Source organism: Salarias fasciatus, chromosome 13 (assembly GCF_902148845.1).
Source record: "Salarias fasciatus chromosome 13, fSalaFa1.1, whole genome shotgun sequence".
In the NCBI taxonomy this organism is placed as follows: domain Eukaryota; kingdom Metazoa; phylum Chordata; class Actinopteri; order Blenniiformes; family Blenniidae; genus Salarias; species Salarias fasciatus.
The window spans coordinates 21690295-21714179 of record NC_043757.1 but is presented as its reverse complement, the minus strand read 5'-3'; the positions used below and the strand labels follow the sequence as shown (position 1 = coordinate 21714179).

The 23885-nt window shown below is 42.4% G+C and overlaps 1 protein-coding gene across 1 annotated transcript in view; it reads left to right on the top strand.

Moving 5' to 3' along the window:
* Positions 1 to 23885, top strand: part of bicc1a (BicC family RNA binding protein 1a) — a 61778-nt gene that overhangs the window by 18997 nt on the left and 18896 nt on the right. Inside the window, exons 2-7 of the mRNA XM_030105857.1 lie at positions 1172 to 1218; positions 9967 to 10036; positions 14883 to 14962; positions 16350 to 16508; positions 18851 to 18904; positions 23462 to 23644. Coding sequence (XP_029961717.1) covers positions 1172 to 1218; positions 9967 to 10036; positions 14883 to 14962; positions 16350 to 16508; positions 18851 to 18904; positions 23462 to 23644 — 593 coding nt within the window. The remainder of the gene's footprint in view (positions 1 to 1171; positions 1219 to 9966; positions 10037 to 14882; positions 14963 to 16349; positions 16509 to 18850; positions 18905 to 23461; positions 23645 to 23885) is intronic.

Sequence of the window (23885 nt, the reverse complement as noted above, 5' to 3'; positions counted from 1 at the left end):
CGTGTCGGTATCCTAGTATTCATCTCAGTAAATGAGTGGCTCATTTACAACTTAACCCTCATTAATGCTGGATTCGGTCTGTTCTTCTTTGACATCTGACACTTTTACTGAAATATTACTGAAAAATATTGGTTTGTACTCTACCTTGCATGTCGCCCCCAGAAAAGTGCATCCAAATGCTACGTTTCCTTTAACTCAGGCTCTTTTTTTCCCCTCTCTGTCACTGATATTCTCCTCCTCCTTGATAAAGCTGTGAACGTGGTGTTTTGAATGAGCTGGTTTCCCTGTTAACTGGTGACCAACGTCCTTTAGCGTTACTGTTGCTGCTGCTGCTAGTAACAGCAGATGTTAAAGTAAGACTCATGAAAGTCAGACGCAGATTTCTGTCGGATTTAACATCTACAAAAACAACGAGGGACGCTAAAGGAAGCTGGTCACGAGTTAACAGGAAGCTGCGTTCACTTGAATGGAGTGTGCGGTGTACAGCTGAAACTCTGAGATGTCACTAGTTCTTCATGTGAAAGCAGAGTAGAGGACTCGGGTGCGTCGGGCACACTGGTGGCACGTGAAGAAAGCGTGAGCCATTTTTTTAATCCCAGCTAACGGTAGATGCTAACATAGCACTATTCGGATAATAGTCATTAATTTAGCCCCAATATCTGGAGCACAGACCATCCCTAGTATCCTTTAAAGCATGTGTGGTACAGTGTGCTTTATAAGCAAAGCCCACTTACCATTTAAATCACTTCCATGCTCCGCAAGTTGCTGAACTATGAAGATCCGATCAAGCTGACTGACAACTGTATAAGTCGATTTTTAAAAAGTGCAAATTCAACACTACTCCACCCAAGTTTGGTTTGAAATATGCCTTTCGTGCCTACTGAAAATGAGCAGATATTTTCTTTGCAGCCATCAATTTGTTAAACAGAAGCTGCATCCAATCTTTGGGATTACAGAAAATTGCTCTGAACATTATTTTGCTTTCCTGCTGATCGACGGTATCGGACGTCATGCCAAACACAATATCCAAAGAAACTGGGATACACCAAAAACACTTCTTTGAGTAGAGAAATGCTAACATTTTGAGGACCGGATAATCCGAAAGAGACTTGTCTGTGTACTTCTGTTTAGTTTTAATAATTTATTTTCCCCTTTTTCCATCTTTCTGCAGCTGCCTCTGAGGGAAGAGTCAACGGCGGTGAGGATTTCTTTCAGAAGGTGAGTGTGTCGTCGCCACGTGTTTGCTTTGTCTTCATGTTGTTGCTTGAGGTCACTGGACAACATTTCTCTCTCGGTAAGGGTGCAGATGTCAGGTGGTCCGCCAGTCATTCCCAACTACAAATCTAAACAAATAAGAAAGAAGAGAGAGGCGCTGACGTTGAACCGCTGCAGGGCTCTGGTGCTGTAACACAGCTGATGCTACACTCGGAGACTTTCTCACTCACATATTGTCTCATAACATACCTCGGTGTCCCGAGTTTAAAACTATGCTAAACACTGAGTCGCCTCGCTGACTTCTCTGTGCGAGTGATTTAATTAAAACCTCTCAAGCTTCACTACATGTAATAAAACGAGGATTTGCCCCGATGAGCTTTAATGGTCTTAAATGAGTTTCGACTTGCTTACATTTTGTTTCTGGTGCTCATGAACCGGTCAAGTGTGAAGCGGCCTGGTTTTAAAGGGTGTACTCTACAGTTTAAATAGCTGTTTTATGGCTTTCATACAAATTCTATCTGGAGGGGATTATTCTTTTCTAACACAAAACCCTCAGTAAAACGATTCAAGTACTCTACAAACACATCCTTGCTGATGATGGGCAGACTTAATAGCTGTGGATGTTATGTTGAGCGCCACCTTTTGCCCTACAAGAGACTGTAACATCACTGTGGATAAAAGACAAATCAAAACTTTGTGTTGTATATGTGCACGAACCGCCAGCTAAATCACCATGATACACTCAATTTGTTTCATTTCAATCTTAATCATTGGAGCAAAATTGTGTGTAGCATCTGATTTCAGTGCTGGCGTTTTAAATAAAATGAATCGGAGTGAAAAAAACAAAAGTAAACATCTTTAACAAGGCGAAAACCTCCAGACCATAAGTGAATTTTGACAGGAGATATTTTGAATGTATCTCATTAATTATGAGGGTTTCCTTTTAAGCTTTCTCCGGTGGATTCATTCTTGTTTAAAACAGTTTCCTGATTATGTTTAACTCCCTCCATCGTACACTAATGGCTTGTAATGAAATAAATGACAGACAGCGGTTTGTTTTAGCATAACTTTTTTTTTTTTTTTTTTGTCAATTTTCCAATTCTTTGGTTTTTGGAAGTTAGAACCCTGAGTTGAATGTTGAAAAAGGAGTCAATTTAACTGTCCCTGAAGCAGTATTCACAAACCGAGTAATGCAAACCAGGCGCCTTAAGATTCCTCTTGTTGGAATTTTAACAAGGGTTCTGTTATAATATACTGTATCTTTGTCTCCACCTCTTTTGGTTTGGATATAACCATAATGTTTAAGAAAGTGAGGATAGATGTCCTCCACACTCTGACAAAATACGACTGTAGGTGTTTTAACCTTGCCAGCCACATTTTTATTTATTTTTTTTATGTCTTTGGCTTGAATATTGTCACAGCTTGTTCAAAGAGACGGTGGTTACCGGAGGTTAAATTGTCAATTAGGAATTAGTGTGCAGCTGTTTGGGTTGGCATGCCGGCGAGAAGCAGCGGACGAGGAGAGCCAGTCTGATGTTTTTATTGCAGAAGTTCCATTTGGATAACTTTCTACAGTTTCCCTCTGATAGCGTGATCGGCCTACATGCCCAATTAAAGCCAGAAAAATAAACAGGGAGTGCGACTGTGGAACCGTATTGTTGAAAGAAAGTGGATGAGGTGTGTGAAATACCTTGATGTTGATGAAAATGGAAACTCTTAGTTGGACTGCTTCCTGCCCGTCCAACACACCCATGCACTGCACACACTCAGCGAGGCTAATAAAGCTAAGTTCTCTCTCCGTCATGTAAGAAAGCATATGGCCTTTTTTTTTCTTTCATTCGTGTTGACGCACACTTTTCACACACTAGGCTTTGGAAGGGAGATTTGTTGGTTGCCTCAGCAGTGAGATTTAGAGTTCATCCACTGGCGAGAGCAATAAAAAAAACAGTCCACCCCCGCTCCTTCTCCCCAGACCCGCTCAAACCCTCTTACTCACTGTCTGCTGGACTTCCTTTGAGCTCAGCGCTACGGTTCAGGATACGCAGCACACACTTCGTCCTCATAGTCAATGAAAATGTAGCAAAGATGGAAGTGCAACCACAGGAGGGTATCCCAGCTGGGAAATTAGCCATGTGCAGCTCACATGAGGGAATCTCTCCAGCTACGTCCCCCTGCCTTTTTCCAGTCTTTGTTTTGGTCTTTAGTTTCTCGCTCATGTTTTCCTTCTTCCTCCTCCCTCGTTTTTTTTTTTTTTTTTTTTCCCCCTCAGCCCTCCTGCTGTTTTAATGTTATTTCGTCTTTGCACTCCATTAAACCGTCGGTGGGTCTCCATTATCAGTCCCATGTAAGCGGGGGATTTCGCTGCAAATGAACAGAAAACATGCGTCAGAAAAGGGTTCAGCGCTCTTCTTGTACAGTGGAAATTTTGGACCGTGAAACTGTTGGGAGTGAGAAATGGCGGCACAGACCGCTAAGCTCTTTGGAGAGCCGCGCAGGAGTTGAGTCGAGGGGCAAACGCGGCATTGAAGAGCTCGGCTGGTTAGGACGATAACTTTGGTCTGCGGAAGAGCTCGGAGTGGATTTGAGTTGAGAGACTCCTTTGAACGTCTCGCCAGTGCATCCCTGATCCCCCTTCCATCGCTGCTGCCCAGAGGCTGTGGTCATGTGAATAATGCCAGGCATGATGTCCAAGTGCCAGTGCATCTGAAGCCAGGCGGCGTTCATTTCATCTTGTGTACAGCACTTCGACATCTTGTATGTCACGGCGCTGACACACAGCAAATATGAATAAATCAGTCTGCCAGAATGAAGCATTTGGCCGGCGTCAAGCTGAGTGGCACTGAAATAACTAGGTCGCTGTGAGTGGCATCAAAACTTCCAGAATCAAATGTCGGCTTTTTCACGTCCGGTAAAGGATGTGTCGTCTTCTCTGACTTTGGGCTGCAAAATTAGTAGAATTTCACAATTGTTTACTGTATGTTTGTATTAAACTGGATGATTAATGACTGCGACTGAGCTCTTCTTACACTGTTAACACGAGTCTTGAATCTCCCAGGGAATGTTCAGGCAGTGCTGTCAGCTCGAAGCCCTGCTGTTCTGTGTCGTAACTTTGCTCACAACTGCTTTGCGCCCCCTCCCCAAAAAAAAAAAAAAAATGCCCTCAGTGTCCCCCCTTGCATCCACGCACACACACACACACAGACACTCCAGCTGAATCAACAGCTGCAGCGGGGTCCAGGAAACATGCCTCTGCCATGCTGATCGCTGTTGTGCCGTAACGCAGACACGGTCACGTGTGTTGAACACATGTATCGTCTTTTCCGTCAAATACACCCCGTCTGATTTACATCTGCATGCCCCCGCCAGCTGCAAACCTTTAGGGATCAATCTTCACGTCAAGGTCGTGCCGTGCAACGTATCGGAGCCTCAGTCATTTTCTGTGCTTCTCCGTTTCAGAACAGGGGAGTGGCAGACAAGGAAGCGCGGACCGGTGCATATATAGGTTACTTAATTTGTGCAAATAGCTTTGCCCATTTGAGGAATATGTGCTGGCCTTCATAAAAAATAAACACCATCCACCCTTTTAAAATGGTGTGTGGTCTGTCAAAAATCAGTCCCATCTGCAGAGCGCTGCCAAGAACAGCAACGCTGGACAGGAAACAGGTTTCTTTGAACAAAGCCCTTCTCAGAGAAAATTTTGATGATACATCGGCCGTCATGCTTCATCATTGTAGGAAAGCATAATTGAGGTTTGAAATGATGTCATTAGTTTTAACTGAATTTTTACAGGATTACATTGGATTCAACAAAGCTAAACATTTTGTAGATGTAATTTTTTGTGTGTACTTTTGTTTCCATTTTGTATTTGTAGCTGAATATATAGTCATTTAGCATTTTCTCCAATGTTTTGTCAGAAGAATTTAAATGGTAACCTGGCAAAAGCCATATTCACATGTGCAGCAACGAACTGCTTCACATGTCAATCTGGGATTTCACTCGGCAAGTCCGTTCGGGGAAGGAGGGACTTGCTGTAGAAATCTTTGCGTTGATTGGACGGAAGGACACAGTGCACCCGCCTAACCATGTTTGGTTTCAGCCAATCACTGCAAAGAAAAAACCTCTTGCTGATCGTTTTTCAAAGACGCAATACAGGATTCATCCAAAACAGATGTAATCGCTGTCGGGATATCCATTGTTTTCGCTAGCCATGCTAATATTATTAGCAGTCCGTCGCTTCCTGCTTCCTTCAAAGCTTCATGTCCCGCCCTAAACGACGCGCGATTGGTCCGACCGAAAAAAATCTGAGCGTGATTGGTCCGGCCGAAAAAAAAGTCTGATCCCGAGCACATAGGATCGAGCGGTACAAGATGGATTCTCTTGGTGTGTGAGAACAAATACCGCGAGAATTCAGCTTGCCGGCCAGGTTATTTAAATGGTCCCCCTGAATGAATCCCTTCTGACTGAGAGATCAGATTATCCTGTTTATATGAACACTGAATAAAGTGATCAGATTCATGTACAGGTTTATACAACTAAGAACATGAACTGATTCAGTCAGGGATCAATCCCATCATACTTGGAAGCCTGTCAGCAATAAAGATTGATTTGTGAGGTTTTTTTTTCTTTCTGCTCTTCTTTTGAAGCTCCAGTCCGACACAAATATTGCCCTTGTTCAAATTTGCATCAAGAAGAGATGAGCATGGAGCACTTTTTCTCATGATGTACTGTCGTCTCCTGCATTGACCAACAGTTATCTCCAAAGTAAAGCTTCATGTGGTGATGTGCAAAAGAGTGTCACCCTGGGAACCAGTCAGATTTTACATGTACAACAGGGCTGTCCAGTTTCATCTTGATTGGATAAAATAGTGGCATAATCTTTATATTTAAACTTTGAAGTTGTTCTCAATATAAAGCCATTTTAAAGGATACCTTCTTGTGTAAAAATAAAGTGAAATGTCAAAAGATAATGCTAGTTGGCATCACTGATAGCTCTGGTCTCAGTGTTTGGTTGTGTCTCTATCAATCAAGAAAAACAAATCAATGTTTCTTGGATTTTTTTTTTTTTTTTTTTTAACAATTTGTGTGGTGGTTTGACAGGCCGGATTTGAGCTTCTGTCTGGCCGGCTTTGGTCCACAGGCCTTGTGTTTGCTGCCCCTGATTTACATGAATAGTGATCGGATCATTACACCATAAATTTAATGCAATAAAGAAACTTTTAGTTTGGCCTTCAGTTAAATTACTCGTCATCTTTGCAAACATTAAGGGCTAATGCCACTTCTACATTTCTTTTAGCTTTAAATTGAACACCTTGATGACAAAATCCATGCATGTAAGACTTATTCCAACAAGATATAATCAGAAGGGTAAAACTAATGTGTCTCACATCCAGGTCGACATTCCCCAATAATGGGCGAACATTACATTTTAGTGCAACAGAGGCCTGAATTTAACAAAATTGCTAATTGTAAAGATAAAGAAAAGTTAAGTTCCCTTGAAACAAAGTTCGTTCATTATTTTCATGCTGCGCCCAGCTGTTGCTGCTCCGGTGTGACCCTCGTTTGCTTTCAGCTAGAGGGCTATCTGTGATTTATTGTCCTTCTTACATCTGCCAGACAGCAGTAGGAGTGTATCATGCAGTAGATTAGAGTTCCCTCTGCCTCTGGCTAGTGTGGCACCCAGTAATGTAAGAACTCATCAGATTTTTGTTTGAGGCGTGCATTTCCCTGCGTGTGAAACAGTTTACAGGAATCGTCCTGTTATCGTAGCAGTTGTGGAAGTAATTGCAGAGAGGGAGGGAGGTTTCCATTATGAGGAGAGTCATAATGCTGGATGGTGAATTTGAAGCTATTTTTATCTTCGTTATTGTACTGATACCACCTCTGAATTCCTGACAAACACTTGAGCAATTTCATGAGAGGAATTTGCTTTTATTGTCATTGCACAACATGATACTATAAAGTTCTTCATGGATTCATCATGAAGAAATTTGAAGCAAAAGCAGAGCAGCATTTTGAATGAATCACTAGAATGGCAGGATGGGTGTTTTCCTGCTGTTAGATAATACAGATTATTTGAGAACATATGCAGTACGAGCCAAGAGCTCAAGAAAGGGAGAAACGAGGGATCTATCATGACTTTACTTCATGCATTTTTTATTCAAGTGTGTTGTGCAATCATTTTTATTGGCCTGCAAGAATCAGCTTTATGAGTTTTTCTTCGTCGAGCTTCATCTTGCTTGACATGAGACCTTCCATTGTTGAGAGAAGCGGCCTTAATAAAGAGAGCTGAAGGAGTAAACACAGCTGGCTTCCAATGGTTGGGAGATGTTCGCAGCAGAAGTTGCTGATTTCATGCTCTTGTTTTGCTTTGGGTTTTTTTTTTGTTTTTTTTTGGGTGGTAAAGTGGCAGCTGAGGCGTCTCATTCTGTCGCAGGTCTGGGAAATCCATTTTTATATGTGATTATAGGTTTGGTTTGAGGAAAATCAATGAGGCTTGAAAGGGGCTTTCACTCAACCATCATGGAGTCCAGGGTAGAGACCGCTAGCAGCTGGCTCTCTGTCCTCCAGGTGTGTGTCAGACGAGCTGTCGGCCTTCATTGTGAAGGATGCCAAACAGACCCGGTTACATCCAGGCGGACCTGTGCAGGATTTCAGGCTCTTTCATTTTAGATTCATGCACCAGTCATGCATACAAACTATTATTTTTCCAACATCGAAAAGCAGATATGATTTTAAAATCTTTAGGGGAAATAATGAAAGCTGCTAATTGCCTCTAAGCTGCACGTTAAACAGTTCTCGGGAGCAATGACGGATCTTAATGCACTTGCTGTCCCATATGAGTATTTGGCTTACAGCCTAATGCATTAGACCACCAAGGAATATTAAGAGGTGGATTAATGTGTTGAGGCAGTCCTCAGTTACTCGATCACGAGGCTGAAACTTTGAGAAATTCATATCTTCTCCACCCCCGAGAACACAAACCCCTGGAAAGTATTAAAACAAACACGAGACCGCAGGACGTTTGTGAAAACAAGACGGTGCACATCGAGGACAAAGCAATTAAGAGAGAGCACGTCAGCTCTTCATATTTTGGAAGGTCTCACAGTTTCTCCCTCTTTTGTTTTTTTTTTCTCTTTCAATAGCATCAATCACGTCTTATGATAGGCATTCGTGATGGGGTTTGTGTCTTTTTGCAACCATAAAACCTGCAAGGTGAGTTTACTTATAAAGAAAAAGCATTTACTTGAACTGAAGTTGCACAGACTTCCTGACAGCAGCACAACAAGCTCCTCGCTTTATTTATATATATATATATATATATATATATATATATATATATATATATATATATATATATATATCATTAAGTTTTCGTCCTTCTCCTTTGATACAATTCTTTTTGTTATTGGCAATTGACTCATCAAAGATGATTCGCTATGTTCTTATGGTTTTATTATACTCCTGTGTTCATTTTGTCTTGGTAGCTGAGCAGCATCTTAGCAGTTTATGGAAACAACATATGGACTTGAGTCACAGCACACTGAGCATAATATAACATGTTTGGGTTTCCTAACTTGCAGAAAACTTTTTTCATAATTTAATCCAATTTGTTTTCACCCAGACATTTAAATATCGTGATCCTATTGCAGCTTTTTCATGTATAGTTTGACCATGCCAAGACCGTAGCTGAATTGCAATATAATTACAAGGATTTTGTTGTGTTTTGTTGCAGATCACCGTTAAGCTGCATGAAAATGACAGGTCTGATTCAATTATCCAATCCAAAGGAAAAACTTCCTGAACTGGAGGAAAACTCCAGAAAACCCAGATTCAGTTTGCCATAAATCTGTTGTGGTTGGTGAATAACAGGACATGGAATGACAAGCGACTGAAGGGATGTCGTCAACATATTGTCGATCCAAACTGATGGCGGCTTCATTTATCTAAAAGCTTTAACAGACTGTGCTTTAAAAGGTTTTATTTGTTACACATGGACTTAACGAACCGGGGTGCGACTAAGTTTGACAACTCAGTGTCAGTCTGAACTGAATCTGATGTGACGGCCGCCATGATGCACAGAAAAAAATAAGATTATCCCATAAATTATCTGTATACACTACAGTTTCTTTCACAAAACTAATAAGCCAGGCGAACTGTACTTGTTATAGATGGATACCTAGAATTTAGTCCAGCAGAAATGTGCCTACTTGTGAGTCTGCTGAATCTTGTTTTTCCCTGTCGCTGTAGCTTATGGCAGCAGTCACATTGTGCGACGCAGTAAGATTCTCCTGCTCACAGTATGTAGATTTGAGATGTCTTTGGAACTCAGATGTACGACTAAAGACATGTACTCCTTTAATTGTCTGCTTTTTTGACTCTCTTGAGCTGGTTTACTCCCCAGATTGACGCAGCCTTGCTGGGTATGAAGACACCTTCACACAGCACAGCGGTCCACTGGACAGTACTGACTGTAGTCCAAGGACACGCTGGTTTTTTCAGCCCTTTTTGGTTCTGGAGAATCAAATAATTTTGGTAGCAGTAAAACTAATGTTATTCTTTGAGCTGTGAGCTAGCGTGTGGTGTGGAGTTGAACTGTGTGTTGCTGTGAAGCTGCACAGTGAGGTGATGATTTTCATGACTGTGGAATCAAAGTGGGCCTGTTTCGGTGTATTTCTGTTTGCCAACATACAGAATGTGCCAAACCTGAAGTGTGTGATCGGCTAATGTCAGACTTTCTTCACTCTGTTCCAGATCATGGATGAGACCCAAACACAGATAGCCTGGCCCTCCAAACTGAAAATCGGAGCCAAGTCCAAAAAAGGTGAATATTTTGTCTTTCTTTCTTTCCTAAATTAAATCCGTATACTGCTCCCATTGCTTTTGCCATGTGCAGCGTCAGTTTTTGACGAATGGCAGGCCCTCAGAGTGTATGACTCTGATATAAAGTATAGACCAGGCCTTCCATGCATTTAGATGTGATGGAACTGGATGTTTTGCAACACTGCTCAGTACTGCACTTGTGTTAATTTTCCAACGAAGATAGAATAATGGTTGTGACTCAATGTTGTTTAAGCCAGAAATACATTTCCAGGAAAGTCATTGAGCTTAAATAAAGAAATATTTCAAAGTTGCATGAGGATCCATTATTTAAAAAAGTTAATGGAGCCGTTTGAAAAAGATGAAAGCTTGTATGTTTTCCGCCCCTTATGAGCCAGGAACCTCATCTGCATGGAGGAATTTGTTATTTTCTGTGGAAGTGGACGTGAAGTTGCATGCACTGGAACTCGCGCGGTTATTGGCCGAGTTGTTCCTGCGCTCTGTTACCAATAAAACTTGATCGCGGCTATTTAAAGCTCTTCCGAGAGCGGAAAGAGGTGGGGACCAGAGTGTGGAGCGGGGGTGGGGGTGTAGGTGTAGTTGTGCCCACATTTGTTTTCCTCGGGAGAATTGTCCGTGCGCGCGTCTTCAGGCCAGATGTGCGATCCAGTGACGTTATGTAACTTCCTCAGTTGCTGACATTCTTCCCTCTGGATGCTTAATCAACTGGCAGCTCATCCATTCACCCCGAGTATCGGTTCATTCACAAAACCTGCCTCCAACCAACACCACCTGGAAGTCATGTTGTTTGCACGAAGCGAGCATATTTAAAATTCCCACTTAAGACACGAACGTCAGATTTTCCCTCCGGGTTGCGTAAACCGAGAGGAGCAGAGGGGAGGAACGCTGGACGGTCGCTTTGCCATCGACATGTGGAACTGCGCTGCAACAGCCCGGTCTCTTGGGAAGGCCAATGAATGGGCAAGATGGCGAAGGAAGAGTGCATTTCACTTTTCACAGACTAAACAGGTTTGAAGTTTACCGTGCACAACTGTTGCATCACCTGCTGATTAAAAATTCGCAGAAGACTTGGAGATTGTTTAGAAGCAATCATCCACATTCCATTCGTCCCTCATCATGCAATCCTGGATGAGACAGACACGAAAATCACTCACTGTGACCTTGAAATCACCGATTACGAGGCAGTTTTGTTGATGCAGGACTAACAGATAATTTCCAGTCATCTCGGTCTAAACTCATCGTCTGTAGGGTGTTGGTTTTCCTGGAACTTTGCATCAGTGTTGTCTTTCACTTGCAATCTGGAATCGGTTACCCTCGGCCGGAGAGCAGCAGATGTGAAGAGATTTGTACGTTTGTAACCTTTCTCCGCGTACGGGGGTCACAGTCCGTCGAAATGCCAGCTCGCCACTTTCATCCATCGCCTGCAGCTTTGCCGTGTCTGCTACCTGCATAAGTGTGATAAGGATGGTTAGCCTCTGGGCCCAGTTTTCTTCACTCCACAGTCTCTTTTTTTTATCCCGGAAAGGTCGTTTTGCACATGCTTTCTCCTTGCTGCAGTTGAGGTCCTGACTGCAGGCCACTGCGGTCGATTTGCTTTCAGATTTTAAACATGCTTTAAGTTTAAAAGCTTGGTGTTTGGGACTCGTGTTTTTTACGTGATAATCATCATAACACGGCTCTCACTTGCCAGTTGTGTTTCAGTGTTTCCCGCAGATGTTTTGAATGAGAAACCCTGAGCCAGAAAGGGCTTAATTCTCTTCATTTGTGTGGTATTTTTTTGAGTAGAGTCCCCAAACTGGAAAAAATGCTTTCGCTTTGCCAGTAGAGAAGCTCTGGGTCAAAAGGTTCCTTCTCTGTCAAATAAAAATCTGTACGAAAAAGAGAAGAAAAAAGAAACCTAAGGTTTTACAGCTGTAGGGCTGCTCTTGTTTTTGTTTTTTTTTTATAGGTGTTGCATGTGCCAAATTAGAACTAAAGGTGTTAAGTTTTTTTTTTTTCTTTCATTTCATCAATCATCAGAAAGAAGGAGGGGGAGAAAAAAAGCATTGAGCACACTCCACTTGAAAAATGCGGGGGTGTTCTACATCAGGACTGCAACACTCATTTAGGCCGGCTAATGTTTGCCAGATGTGCTGCACAGGTTGGAGCAGGGACACTCAAAGAGCCATGCTCCCTCTAATGGTGGCTGCGGGCGGTGCCACCGGAGGAGGCAGAGAGGTTTCTTTTGTTCACAGCAGCAGCTTGAACGATGAGGGGAAAATTTTTGGGAAGCAGTTCTCAGCCTGTGACGAGCCTCTAACCACTTTATTTATTTTCTTCCTATTGTTCTCCCTTGTTTTTCTCTTGTGTGCTTCTTTGGTTGACTAAATTGAATTTTTAGATGCCATTAAAACTGCAAAAATTCAACCTCAGAACAAATTCCTTTTTTTATTCTCACCCAAAAGACCAGTCTCTGTTTCCAACTTTTTAATTGCAGGTACTGGGACTCTTCCACACGAACTTATGCTCATTACTGCCATAAACAGTCGTTTTGATTGTGATGTAACAAGCAGGACTCAGTTTCTGCCTAGACGGTGAGCAGAACATGAGCGGTTTGTTTATCAGGAAAGCAGGAGCTGTTCCAAATGTATGGATGTGAGTGTTCCTGGAAAGCTCCTGCCTCATCTGGGTTGCAGTATTCAAAGTAAAATTGTGGTTTACGCTTCAAATACATTACAGTAGACGAAATAATATTTCAAAGGAGTGCAACGGCTTTCATTGTTTTGATTGTTGTACAAAATACGGTCCACCTTGAAACTTCTAACATGAGCGATCGCTGCATTGAAAACTTGATGTCTACGGTAGGATGACATCTGAGTGAAACGCAGTGCTGGAGAACACAGCTTTCTCTTATTCTTCACCATCAACCTGGAATCAGATTCCCCCAGGTTGTATTAATGTGAGATTCAAAAATCTCCAGAGCATTCCAGAAGGTTTTTTGTTATTGTAGTCAGTATGTCAAACATACCACTGCACTGTCTGATATGCAAGGTGTGACATTATGGCACAGCGATGATGATCAGACATATGAAGTGATGCAGATTAGTGGATTTTGGCTCATCTGTCTCTCTGGTAGATCATTTCATGCTACAACAGCATTGTGCTTCTTATCTTTCATGATGTGCACTAAATAGTTAGACAGCTGTAAAGCTGAGAGTATATACATGCAAATATCCAAGTTAAATGCTGGTTTTGATTTGCTCGTATTTCTTGGCCGTTTCTTACGTTCATCCATGGCGTTGAGTCGTGCAGCAAGCTTTGTCAATGTCTGTCAATTAAAGCAATTGAGGTTTTATATTAGAAGAACATGTCTTTTTTTTTTGTTTCTGTCTTTCTTGTCAGTGTGATGAGATGTTTTCAGACGAAAAGAATTCCTTTAATTATTTTTGCATTTTAATAATCATGAATATATTTGACCTATTTACCGCTGGCGTAAATCCTCCTAAATCGTTACAGCACCGCCGCAGGTGTTCTCCGCAGGATTTCTCACTCGTAAGCTCCTTGGTAGTCAAAACATACAACAGCGGGTCCGTCTGAGGTCCCGGTGACTTTGTAACAATAAATCTGATTCAGTGCGTCCCGTCTGAAGGCTGTACATCTGAGGTGCTGCTGTGTGTGTGCAGAGGGGGATTCCTGGAACGGGGCTTAGTGGACTTCCTGCCGCTCGGTACAGTTAACACGGGGGCAGCGGACCGTGGCCGTGCAGTACATGCGTGTGCTCGTATGTTTTCGCGTTTGCGTTCTCCAGGGTCTCTGACGTGCAGCTGAAGCAGACTGAGGCTTCCTCAGCGCCACACTGACACAAGCATCAGCTTTGGAAGCTTCAGCTATGTGGTGTTTGGTTGTTTTAACTGGACTATTTGGAAGCTGTGAAGGCCTGCAGGAGCGTGTTTACTCAAATTATTAAGACCTTAGATGCGTGGTCCTCTGCACGTCCTCAGTGCACCCATGCAGAGACTTAGGATGTTGATTTTATTTTACTTTCAATTCTCGCATTAGCAAAGCTTATATCACATAGATATTTCACTCCCGTAATGTAAATACCCATTTTTATGTTAAGAATGTATTTTTGCAGGATTGTTGAAAATGACAAATGTCAGTATTGATAATTGATGGCTTAGGAAAAGTAAAATAAAGAAATGTTTTGACTTATGAAACATCCTTCCATTGATTTTATGGGGAAAAAAGTCAGATTTGTATAGCTACATCAATCAGTATTTATCTGCACTGATAAGCGATTTAACAAAACAGTCGATACATCAACCAGAAGGTGGACCTTTATCCCCACATCCTGCTGAAAACATGCATCCTGCAGATGTCCTTCAGTCCCCACACAGAAGTTTAATTGCAACAAACTCTTTAAGAAAGAAGAAATGTTCTGTTCTTTTGAGCCCAAATAGCAGTACAATGATTATCTGCAGTCGGTTCTGTACTTCTGTAGCCTCTGCAGACTGAACATAACTCCACAGAGATTCCCCCCTTCCCACCGCCCTCCTTCAGGCTGCTTGCATGCCGACTCAAATGAGACTCGGCAGATATCGAGGCAGCAATTACTGTCGCGTACCTTTTCGCCGGTGCAGTCTAATTTGTTGACAGATGCAGGCTGTTGTCATGTTTGTTTAAATGGGTTTAACGTGCGTCGCCGTCACGTTGTGCCTCGGCTCTTCCTCGGCGCTGACTCACCGAGCACACGCTGAACATGCAGCGACATTAAACACGTGCTTCATCTCTCCCACTCCTGAGGTTTGTTCTCCCGTCTGATTTCTTTCCCTTCATCTCTTTCCCTGCAGATCCGCACATCAAGGTGTGTGGGAAGCGGGAGAACGTGAGGGAAGCCAAAGACAGAATCATGTCTGTCCTCGACACAAAGGTACAGTGAAGATGATACACTTCGTGCGTGTGTGTGGGGTTTTTTTTTTCTTTCTTTTTTTTTCTATTTTTCAGCCCTTTCAGATATTATGTTTTGGGCCACTCAACTCAACTCAAGCGACAGATTACACACAGCAGTGCATGAAAACTTATCAGCAATTGAGTCAAATATTCACATCCTAAGCTCTTCACACAATGTGTGTGTGTGTGTGTGTGTGCAGACTCCGTTGCCATGGTAACACAAGAACTGACATACAGGGACTGCACTGCAGCCCCCCCTGGGGGCAGGATGTCATCCATGCACTCTGAAAATCCTCAAGAGAGAAAAGGAAGTGCAAGATTGGCTTTGTTAATAGAATTTCACATGGTTTTGTCACGGAAAGGCTTTTTTCTTTTCCTTCCTTCCAAGCTTGGCAGATAATGCAGAGCAATTTACTTTAATTTTCAACATGCTGCATATGTCAGTTGTTTCTTTTCAGTGCAGCATGTGAAAGTGTTCAGAGAGAAAGACTGGTGAATGTGGAGTTTAAATAGAGTAAATAAGGTGCATGTTGCACTGGTGCTTCAGTGAAGCATTTTTTCATCAGAGGAGCAGAGTGGGATCTGAGGTGTGCTCATCCTCTTTGATATTTGATTGTATACTTAACATGATAAAATTATGATCTGCAGCCTGTACGAAGAGATCATAGCATCTTGTTTTTATGATGCTGGGATAATGGATTGGCGTCAATCCCTGATTGTTTGGTCCACCAAACAGTTTCGCTCATTTACTAACTGTGGATTATTTGCATAGCTCCACACTGCATAGCTTTGTTTATTGCAATTTTATAGACGTTTTGGGGCAGAATTCCAGACTGGTAGAGCTGCATGCTGGGATTCACTGCTTTTTTTGTTTGTGTTTTTTATTGAAATATATTCCAGTTGTTGGTTGTGATTGTTGCAAGCTTTCAGAAGTACAAAAAACTGTTTTTATTTATTTTAGAATACAGTAGATGAGATGAACTGGTCCAGTGCATCTGGGTAGTATTTGGCTCATTGTAGAATTCTGCATATTTGGCTTAAAAGCACATATAATTAATATAGCATGCTACAAAATGCTGTGATTTTGTGTTTCCATTGCAAAACCTCAAGCTCTTGTTTTAAAGTACCGAGTCTGTGATGGTAAGCGGGGCTATAAATAGCACTTTACATGCCTGATTGCTGTTTCACACTTTGTGTCGATGTACATTGTATATTCACAGCAACATTTTCCATATTGTAGTAATAATGTCGCTGAATTATCCCTAATGTGGTTTACTGTTCTCGGCTCCACTCACTGAGCTGTATCAATGGAATGTAGAATGAGTTATCAGCAGTCAATGATCTTCGCCTCTTTTATTCCTCATTAGAGTAACAGGGTGACTCTGAAGATGGACGTTTCTCACACGGAGCATTCCCACGTAATTGGAAAAGGTGGCAACAACATTAAGAGGGTGATGGAGGAGACGGGATGCCACATCCATTTCCCCGACTCTAATCGGAACAACCAAGCAGAGAAGAGCAACCAGGTTTGAGCCTCGTCGCATATTTATCTTTCGTCTCACGCAGCCCGGCTTTGCACCTTGATTACTCTCTGAATGGAATCACATCGCTTTCTGTCACCTTAAGTGCTTCCTGTCTTCATCCTGCTGTAATTAATTTTCATCAGGAGTGGGGGTTTTTTAGGGGGGAGGGATTACATGTTCGATACAGCTTTGATCTGGCAATACAGCTCCAGTCCATTTACTGACTGTCACAGGGTGTCAAAATGATCAGGTTGAGGAAATTTTGCACAGTCGGCTGTTTTGATTGGCCAACCCAGAGGAAGCTGGTCTGTTTTCACTGGACGGACTAGAAGAGCCACAGCATCCTGCTGTAATTACCATTAAAGTGTATTATGAGGAGTTGGGGCAGCACACTGCCAGGAGGTGCATTAGATATTCATCTTTCAGCTGCACCTGTGCCTCAAAGTACTCAGAAGCTGCTGACTTCGGTCTTATCTGCATTGCACCATTTGAACATACTGTATGAGTCCACACTGGAACTTTTCTTTACTCTCTCTCTCTCTCATGGTCTGCATGACCCTCTCCAGTCTCACTCTGATGATGCAAGGATAGCCAGAAAAGTGGCAACGCACCTCTTTCAGGCCCAAGCCGCTGTGAACTCCATCTTTCCCTCATTTCAAAAGCTCTCCGGCTGCAGCGGAGTTTTTCAGATACAGTACGCATTGTGGAGTGTGGCAGCAAAAATAGATAAGTGAAAATCAATGAAGTGGAAGCTTCCCTGTTATTTTCACTGCAGCTGCCAGGACTGAGGATATTGCTGGAGCGCACCTCAGCTTAACAGATATTTGTTAACGTGAGGCTGAGCAGTGCTTTTCATGGTGAAATGCAGGTTTTGTTGCTCAAAGCAGAGCACTTGCTTGTTTACATGTACACACATAGTCATATGCTTTTGTTTGTGTTGCAGCGCTAGAGGCCAGGGATGAATTAGCCTAAGCGGCTTTACATTGGGTTGTTTCTTTCTCTTGAATCATTAGCTCCCAGAAATAGACACAGCGGCAGAATCGCTATGGCATAAGCTGTTTGATTTGCAAATCTCATGAGAAATGCTGTGCATAATATAATATAGGGAACATCAAATGATGAGTGGAACATCAATGCAGGACTGACCAGACTGATCACTGTGTAGTGTCCTGTTTTGGAAATGCACTGATGCAACCCCATATTGCTTCCTTTGAACTGAATGTTGGTTTAAAGCTAAATGTTTCCAGCCCTCTTTTGTCTGCAGGACACAATATCCAATTTTCTGACCAGAATTGCAAGTTTTGACTCATCTGACCTCAAAACTGTTTTCCCTTTTTTTTTTTTTTCCAAAGCAACTTCAGCCAGAGCAGACTAGTAATTGCAGATTGTGTGTACATTTTTCCATGATACAAATTTTAGGTGTATTTCTGTGTTTACACAGCTAATTGTCCATTTTTCTGTGAGTGTTCCTGAACTCGTGCAGTGGTTCCCAGTACTGCTTTATACTTGTTGCAGCTTCAGACCCAAAGATTAACATGCAGGGATTTTTGCATATTCTCTAAATGCCATGCACCGTATTTCATGGCAATTTGTATTTTTACATCGAGAAACCTTTTTTCAGATACTTTTCCCTTTTACAAGATGTACGTTTTAAAAGACTTGTGAAACTGTGTTCATTTTCACTTGCCTAAAATAGTCTGTTTCATACGGTTCGTCTTTATAACCTGTTGCCAAGGAAACTAATTGCTTGTGTCACTGCAATCAAATAAAAAGAATGAGCCTATATAAATCGTTCTACTTTCAACATCTATTATGCTGTGTAATTTCTGCTTTGGGCAGAAATAATGGCTTTAGAACTATTTTTAAAACATTGCGTCCTGAATTATTTGTATTTTCCACGTCGCCCCAGTCGTCATGGATCTGGGTTCTACCTAATGGTGTTTTCCACTTGCTAGCCAAAGAAAGAAAAGATAAGAGAGGAGAAATGTAATGAGACAATTCATCACTTTTCTCATTAATATGGAAATGAACTATATCTGGCCTGTAATCTCTGTGGTTCTGAAAAAAGTCTGCTTAACTTGTGCGGGCTATTCTTGTAACAGTGATTCACTTCATTATCATGAGCGTGATTAGATTCATGTTTATGGTAATGATGTGGCGCTGCGAGTAAGTCACAGAGTGGATCCAGTTTCAGGTTTGAACTTTAGCTGTTTGTCCGGCATTTAGTACTCTCAACTTTGAAATCACCTGCCGCTCCATGAAATGTACCTGAACTGTTATTTATACTGGATTGTGTTACCAGATTTATATATGTGGGTTTTTGTTTTTTTGTTTTTTGTGAACAGGTGTCCATCGCAGGGCAGCCAGGAGGAGTGGAGGCAGCCCGAGTAAAAATAAGGGTGAGTTGGCATTGAGCCATTTTTCTTGTCTTGAAGGGGATACTCCACCCACAAACCAGAGCATGAAACGCCGACTCCCTGCGGTGTTGTAAGTTTCTGCGGTGAGAGTCATGAAGCACAGCAACTATGTTTACCTTAGATTTCTGACGGACGCGGCTGGTTTCAGTCATGACCGAATTCTAGAGTAAAAAAAAAAAAGAAAAAATTGCCGAAACATCATTGTGTGCATTTTCTTTCTGTCCTTCCCTTTCTGTTTACCCCCAGAAACAATGTCAGAGAATGTTTTTTTGTGCCCATTTTAAAAACAGGAATTAGCCACATTTGTTTCTTGCTTCTGAAACAAACCTTCATATTTCATGAGGCTTTCCAGTGAAGGCCACCGAGAGATCAGATTTGCCTCCTAATTATGAAACATCAATTGATTCATCTTTTGTTTAATAATTCAAGCGTCAGTGAATCACTGATGCTGCTTTCCTGTATTGAGTGAAAGAAAAAGTGAGCAGGTTTCCTTTTTTCCCTCATCTTTAGCTTGGTGGGATTCTGCTATAAAGGGGTATCCATCCCACTTTATTTCAGCTCACTCACTAGATAGTCATGAAGTGCAGGTTGCAGCACAGCATGTGATCTCACGTGCATTTATTCCACCAGCTATAAAAAGTTATGTTACAGAATGCACAGCAGAAGAGGGATTCAGCACCATTTTATTTTTGTCCTGTGTTAAAAATACCAGTCAGAGCACAAACTCCAGTGAGTGCAAAAAAATAAATAAATTTCCCCACTTTTGGCTGAAGGAGACACACCTCAAGTGTGAACACAGCCTCAGTCTGAACCCCTGGTAGAATTTACTGATTTGCTCCAAGGAGCATTACTCCAACACTTAATAAGTTAAAAAAGAAAACATCAAACTGAAAACAGTGAAGTTCATTCCTGCATGGCGAAGCAGAAAGGCTCCAGGGTTACAGTAGGTAATTGTGCACCTCAGGCGTAGTTTCAGCACTTCCTCAAAGCCACAAGCACCATTCCTAACTTATTCCCAGGCCACTTCCCCAGAACAATTGTATGATAGAAGAATGAGTCTCAGTGCGTTTGGCAAACCCTTCCCCTTCCCGTTTCCTACCCTCCGCTCCAGGTTCACTTTCAGTCTGACTGGAAGCCCGACCTCCAGCGTCATCTGTGGGCTGAGCGAACCGTCGCTCATGTGAACCGTTTCATCTCTGAACTTTTTACTCCGTTTCAACACGTTCCTGCACCGGGAACTGACCAGAACTAACAAAGCTGTGTTTGTACGAGAGAATGACTGAGTGAGTGAAGCCTGTGATGGAGTGAGAGACAAAACGGGAAGGTCACACTGGATAATTGCGTTGGCGAACGCCAGCATGCGCCCGTAACCATACCCCTCCGTGCCTAATGCTTGTTATAATGGGCAACAAGACATCGAGAATTTAGCCTTTTTTTTTTTGTAATAAGTGAAAATAAAGAATAATCAAACTTAACCATAGAAGTGATTTAATAAGGGCTTCATAAAAACGAACTGTCAAGAGCCACAGCGATAGTTCTGGCGTCAGAAGAAGATGGCGTACAAGTGAGTTGGAAGAAAAAGGAAAGGAAGAAAAAAAAACTTTCCTCTCAGCCAGTTTGGCTCCTCTCAGTGGAACCAGACATTCATACTCAAATTATCCAGGGTACCCAGATATTATGTGTGCTCATAAAATGTCAACAAGAGCATTGAATGTTGCGTACCGGATAAAATGATACATGTTTTATAATCGCTGTGTAAGCACGGTTCAAAGTGGATCCTCGACGCATGAAGATGCTGACGTGTTGCTGCTGTTGAAGAAAAAAAAAAAAAAAGGTTTAAATTGTACAAACTTACAAATCCCAGACCAAAACCAACAAGAAGAAGGGAGTTCCAGCTGAAACAAACAGAAAGAGGAGAAGCTCGAAACAACCACACAATGGGGCTGTCGTAAGCTGTAATGGAGCTGTTTAAACTTAAAAAAAAAAAAAAAAATATGGAGCTGAGAAAACGTGACTGCTGGTGACTCCCAACTCAAACCGTAACTACAGCAAAAACTTCTGGGTCAACAGAGAGAGAGCCCACCTGCTCCTCTGGCTTAGAACAGCCTCAGGCAGCAAAGAACTAACTGCTGTCAACACCTCACTGACCTACATCAACCAGGACAGCCCCACAAAGGATCTGAGATATAAACACGTGTCAATGTCAATGAAGTCATTGGTAATTTTCAATATTATTCTAATAGATTTTTAATATACATTAGATTTGCTCTGTGACGGAGAGTAAAACTATAGAAATGCAGTCTTGAGGTAAGTATTTCTACCAACAATTAGCTCTTTGTTTTTCAGTGTCTTTTGCAGCTGAGAGGTAAAACATTTTCATCACCTGCTCAACATGCGGATCTGTCCTCTTCTGAGTCGACATTACGTTTTATACCTGACAGATGTGAAATAATAATGATCTTCTTGCCTAGTATTCCCTTCTGGGGTCGCCACAACAGTTTGTGTTCCGCATGTTACGCTTGAAACAGGTTTTTATGCCAGATGTGCTTCCTAATGCGCACTCAAGATTAATTTGTTGACAGTGTGATTCAAACCCAAATGTTCTTGTCACAGTGTCACTGTTCGAACCTGTTGGACACCACGACAGTCCTAGATGTGATCACAATGTAAAAGACGTTATATGGATATTTGACTCATATGAATCCAATATAAACAAGAGTACTGCAAGCACATCTGGTACTTTTAGTAGTATTTGTACCTTTTGTATTTTCCCATTGCTGGTTTTCATTGGAATGTAAGGTAATATTCATTAATAGTCCTGTTTGATCGGTTTGGAACAAAAACAACTCATCATTTAACTTAAAAAAAAAATTATAAATAAAAGTACTGCTAACAGAAGTATCTTCATGGGTTCAGCCCGATTAAAGATGTTTCCACTGTTTTACTGCAAGAATAAAAACAAAAACATGTTGAATGAAACTTCTCACCGCAATTTAAGAAAAGAAAAAAGAAAACCAAGAGTAAGGCAGTGCCCCATGAAATGCAATAAGACGAGTTTTCCTCCGTTTTCTGACCCCCTACTGTTGAGGTTCCCAGTCCAGGAGTGTACCATTTTCTGGGTGGGCTTTCCACCACATCCCCTCTGATCTCTCCTGACAATAAATGTGGCCAAGCTGCCTTTTCCCTTTGCTGCATGTGCAGTGCTGTAATGTCCCTTTGCCATATAAACACACACACTCCCGCACAGTTCTAAGGTCTCCTGCATTTCTCAGGCCTTGCTGGGTGTGGGCGTGTGTGTGTGTGTGTGGGTCTGGCATGGGTCACTTATTGAGGTGATGAATTCTTCGGGGGTTTCTCGGTGCGTTCAGCGGCGGAGCCGACAGGCGGGCGATGAAAAGGTCTTGCCAGTCACTGTACCTCGAAGATGTTTTCATTTTTCTTCTTCTCTCACCCTTATGTTGAGAGAACACGGTCTTTATTCTGATTAAATACAAATGAACTTCATACTTGCCAGGTAGGTAGACTCTGAGGGGGAAAAAAAAAAAAGCTGAAGTCAGCTCTACCACAAAAATCGCTCTATTCTTCATTCAGCGCCTGACTCCTGCTGCTCGGCGCGTCCCCTCCTGTATTTCCCTCACTGCTGACCTAAATTTCTCGAGCTCTGAGAAAGCGAGCGCTGAAACGTGATATAAATGTAAGGCCGAGCCACATATGGGACTGATCAGAGATGCATTTCTTTGGTCAGAGCAATTCATGTGTGCTTGCCCTTCACTGGCAGCCAAAACCATCGTGGCTCTCCGCCCGAGACTCAGTGTTTGGATAAGTGTGTGTGTGTGTGTGTGTGTGCGTGCGTTCGTTCTTTCTGTGTGTTTCTGTGTACATTCCCCTCAGTCGCTCGGCGTATGGGTGTGTGCCTCTGTGATTTCTCCTCCATGTATGCATAAGCATGTGTGTGCAGCACATAAAGTGAAGACTTCCTGTCGGCTTATATTCTGTCTGCATCTTGACTGGGATGCCAAAGAGAAGAGCTAACGTCTGTTGTTAGTGCTGTGGTTTGATCCAGTGACTTGGAATTAATGCATGAGAATGCGCAAAGACCTTTTGGACAGTTGTGCAGTCATGATCTTGAACAATGAGTTGGCGCGGCACCATCGAACTGCTCCCCCTCACTGTTTTGTTCTGATTTATGAGTACCGACACATTTACATGGCAAGTTCTGCCACCTTCTGCTAAAGGAAGGGTTGTTATGTCTGCGTGTCAATTCACATACATCTACAATATGTAAGAAATCAGCCTTCCCCTTCTGTGTTTTCACTTGATGTCCAAATGGTTCGAATCAGTCGGACAGACGGCGCATTGTGATACAAGCTGCCAACTTTGCGTAGTAAAAAAAAAAAAAAAAAAACACTTCAAACATTCAATGATAAGACATCCAGCTGTGTATAACTGCACTATTTCAGCTTCCAGCATGATGTTTAAGTGATAACATGTTCTGTAAGTATATTTATGAGTTCAACTTGCTGGCCCTCTGTGTTACAGGAGCTGCTGCCTCTCGTGCTGTCTTTCGAGCTTCCGGCCATCATGCAGTCGGACCCCAGCTCCCCCGCAGTGCAGCACATCTCGCAGACCTACAACCTCACAGTCTCCTTCAAGCCTCCAACGCGCCTCTACAGAGCCACCGGTGTTGTACGCGGCTCGCAGAATAACGCCAGCGCAGTCAAGGTGAGAACGGCCTCATAACTCGGAGGCGGTCAATGGTCGGTGGTGTGAACGGCCAAAATCAATACTTTTGGATACTTGTTGGGAATAAAATAATGGCGGAAAAAAGCCAGTTGCAATATTGAGTTGGCCAGCTGAGCGCTTGCCTGAAAGACTGTCCAAAACGCACGCACTAACAGACTACCTGGAAATACTCACAGTTTATGATCTGGCATGAGTGAATGTTTGGCTTTGCCCTTTGAGA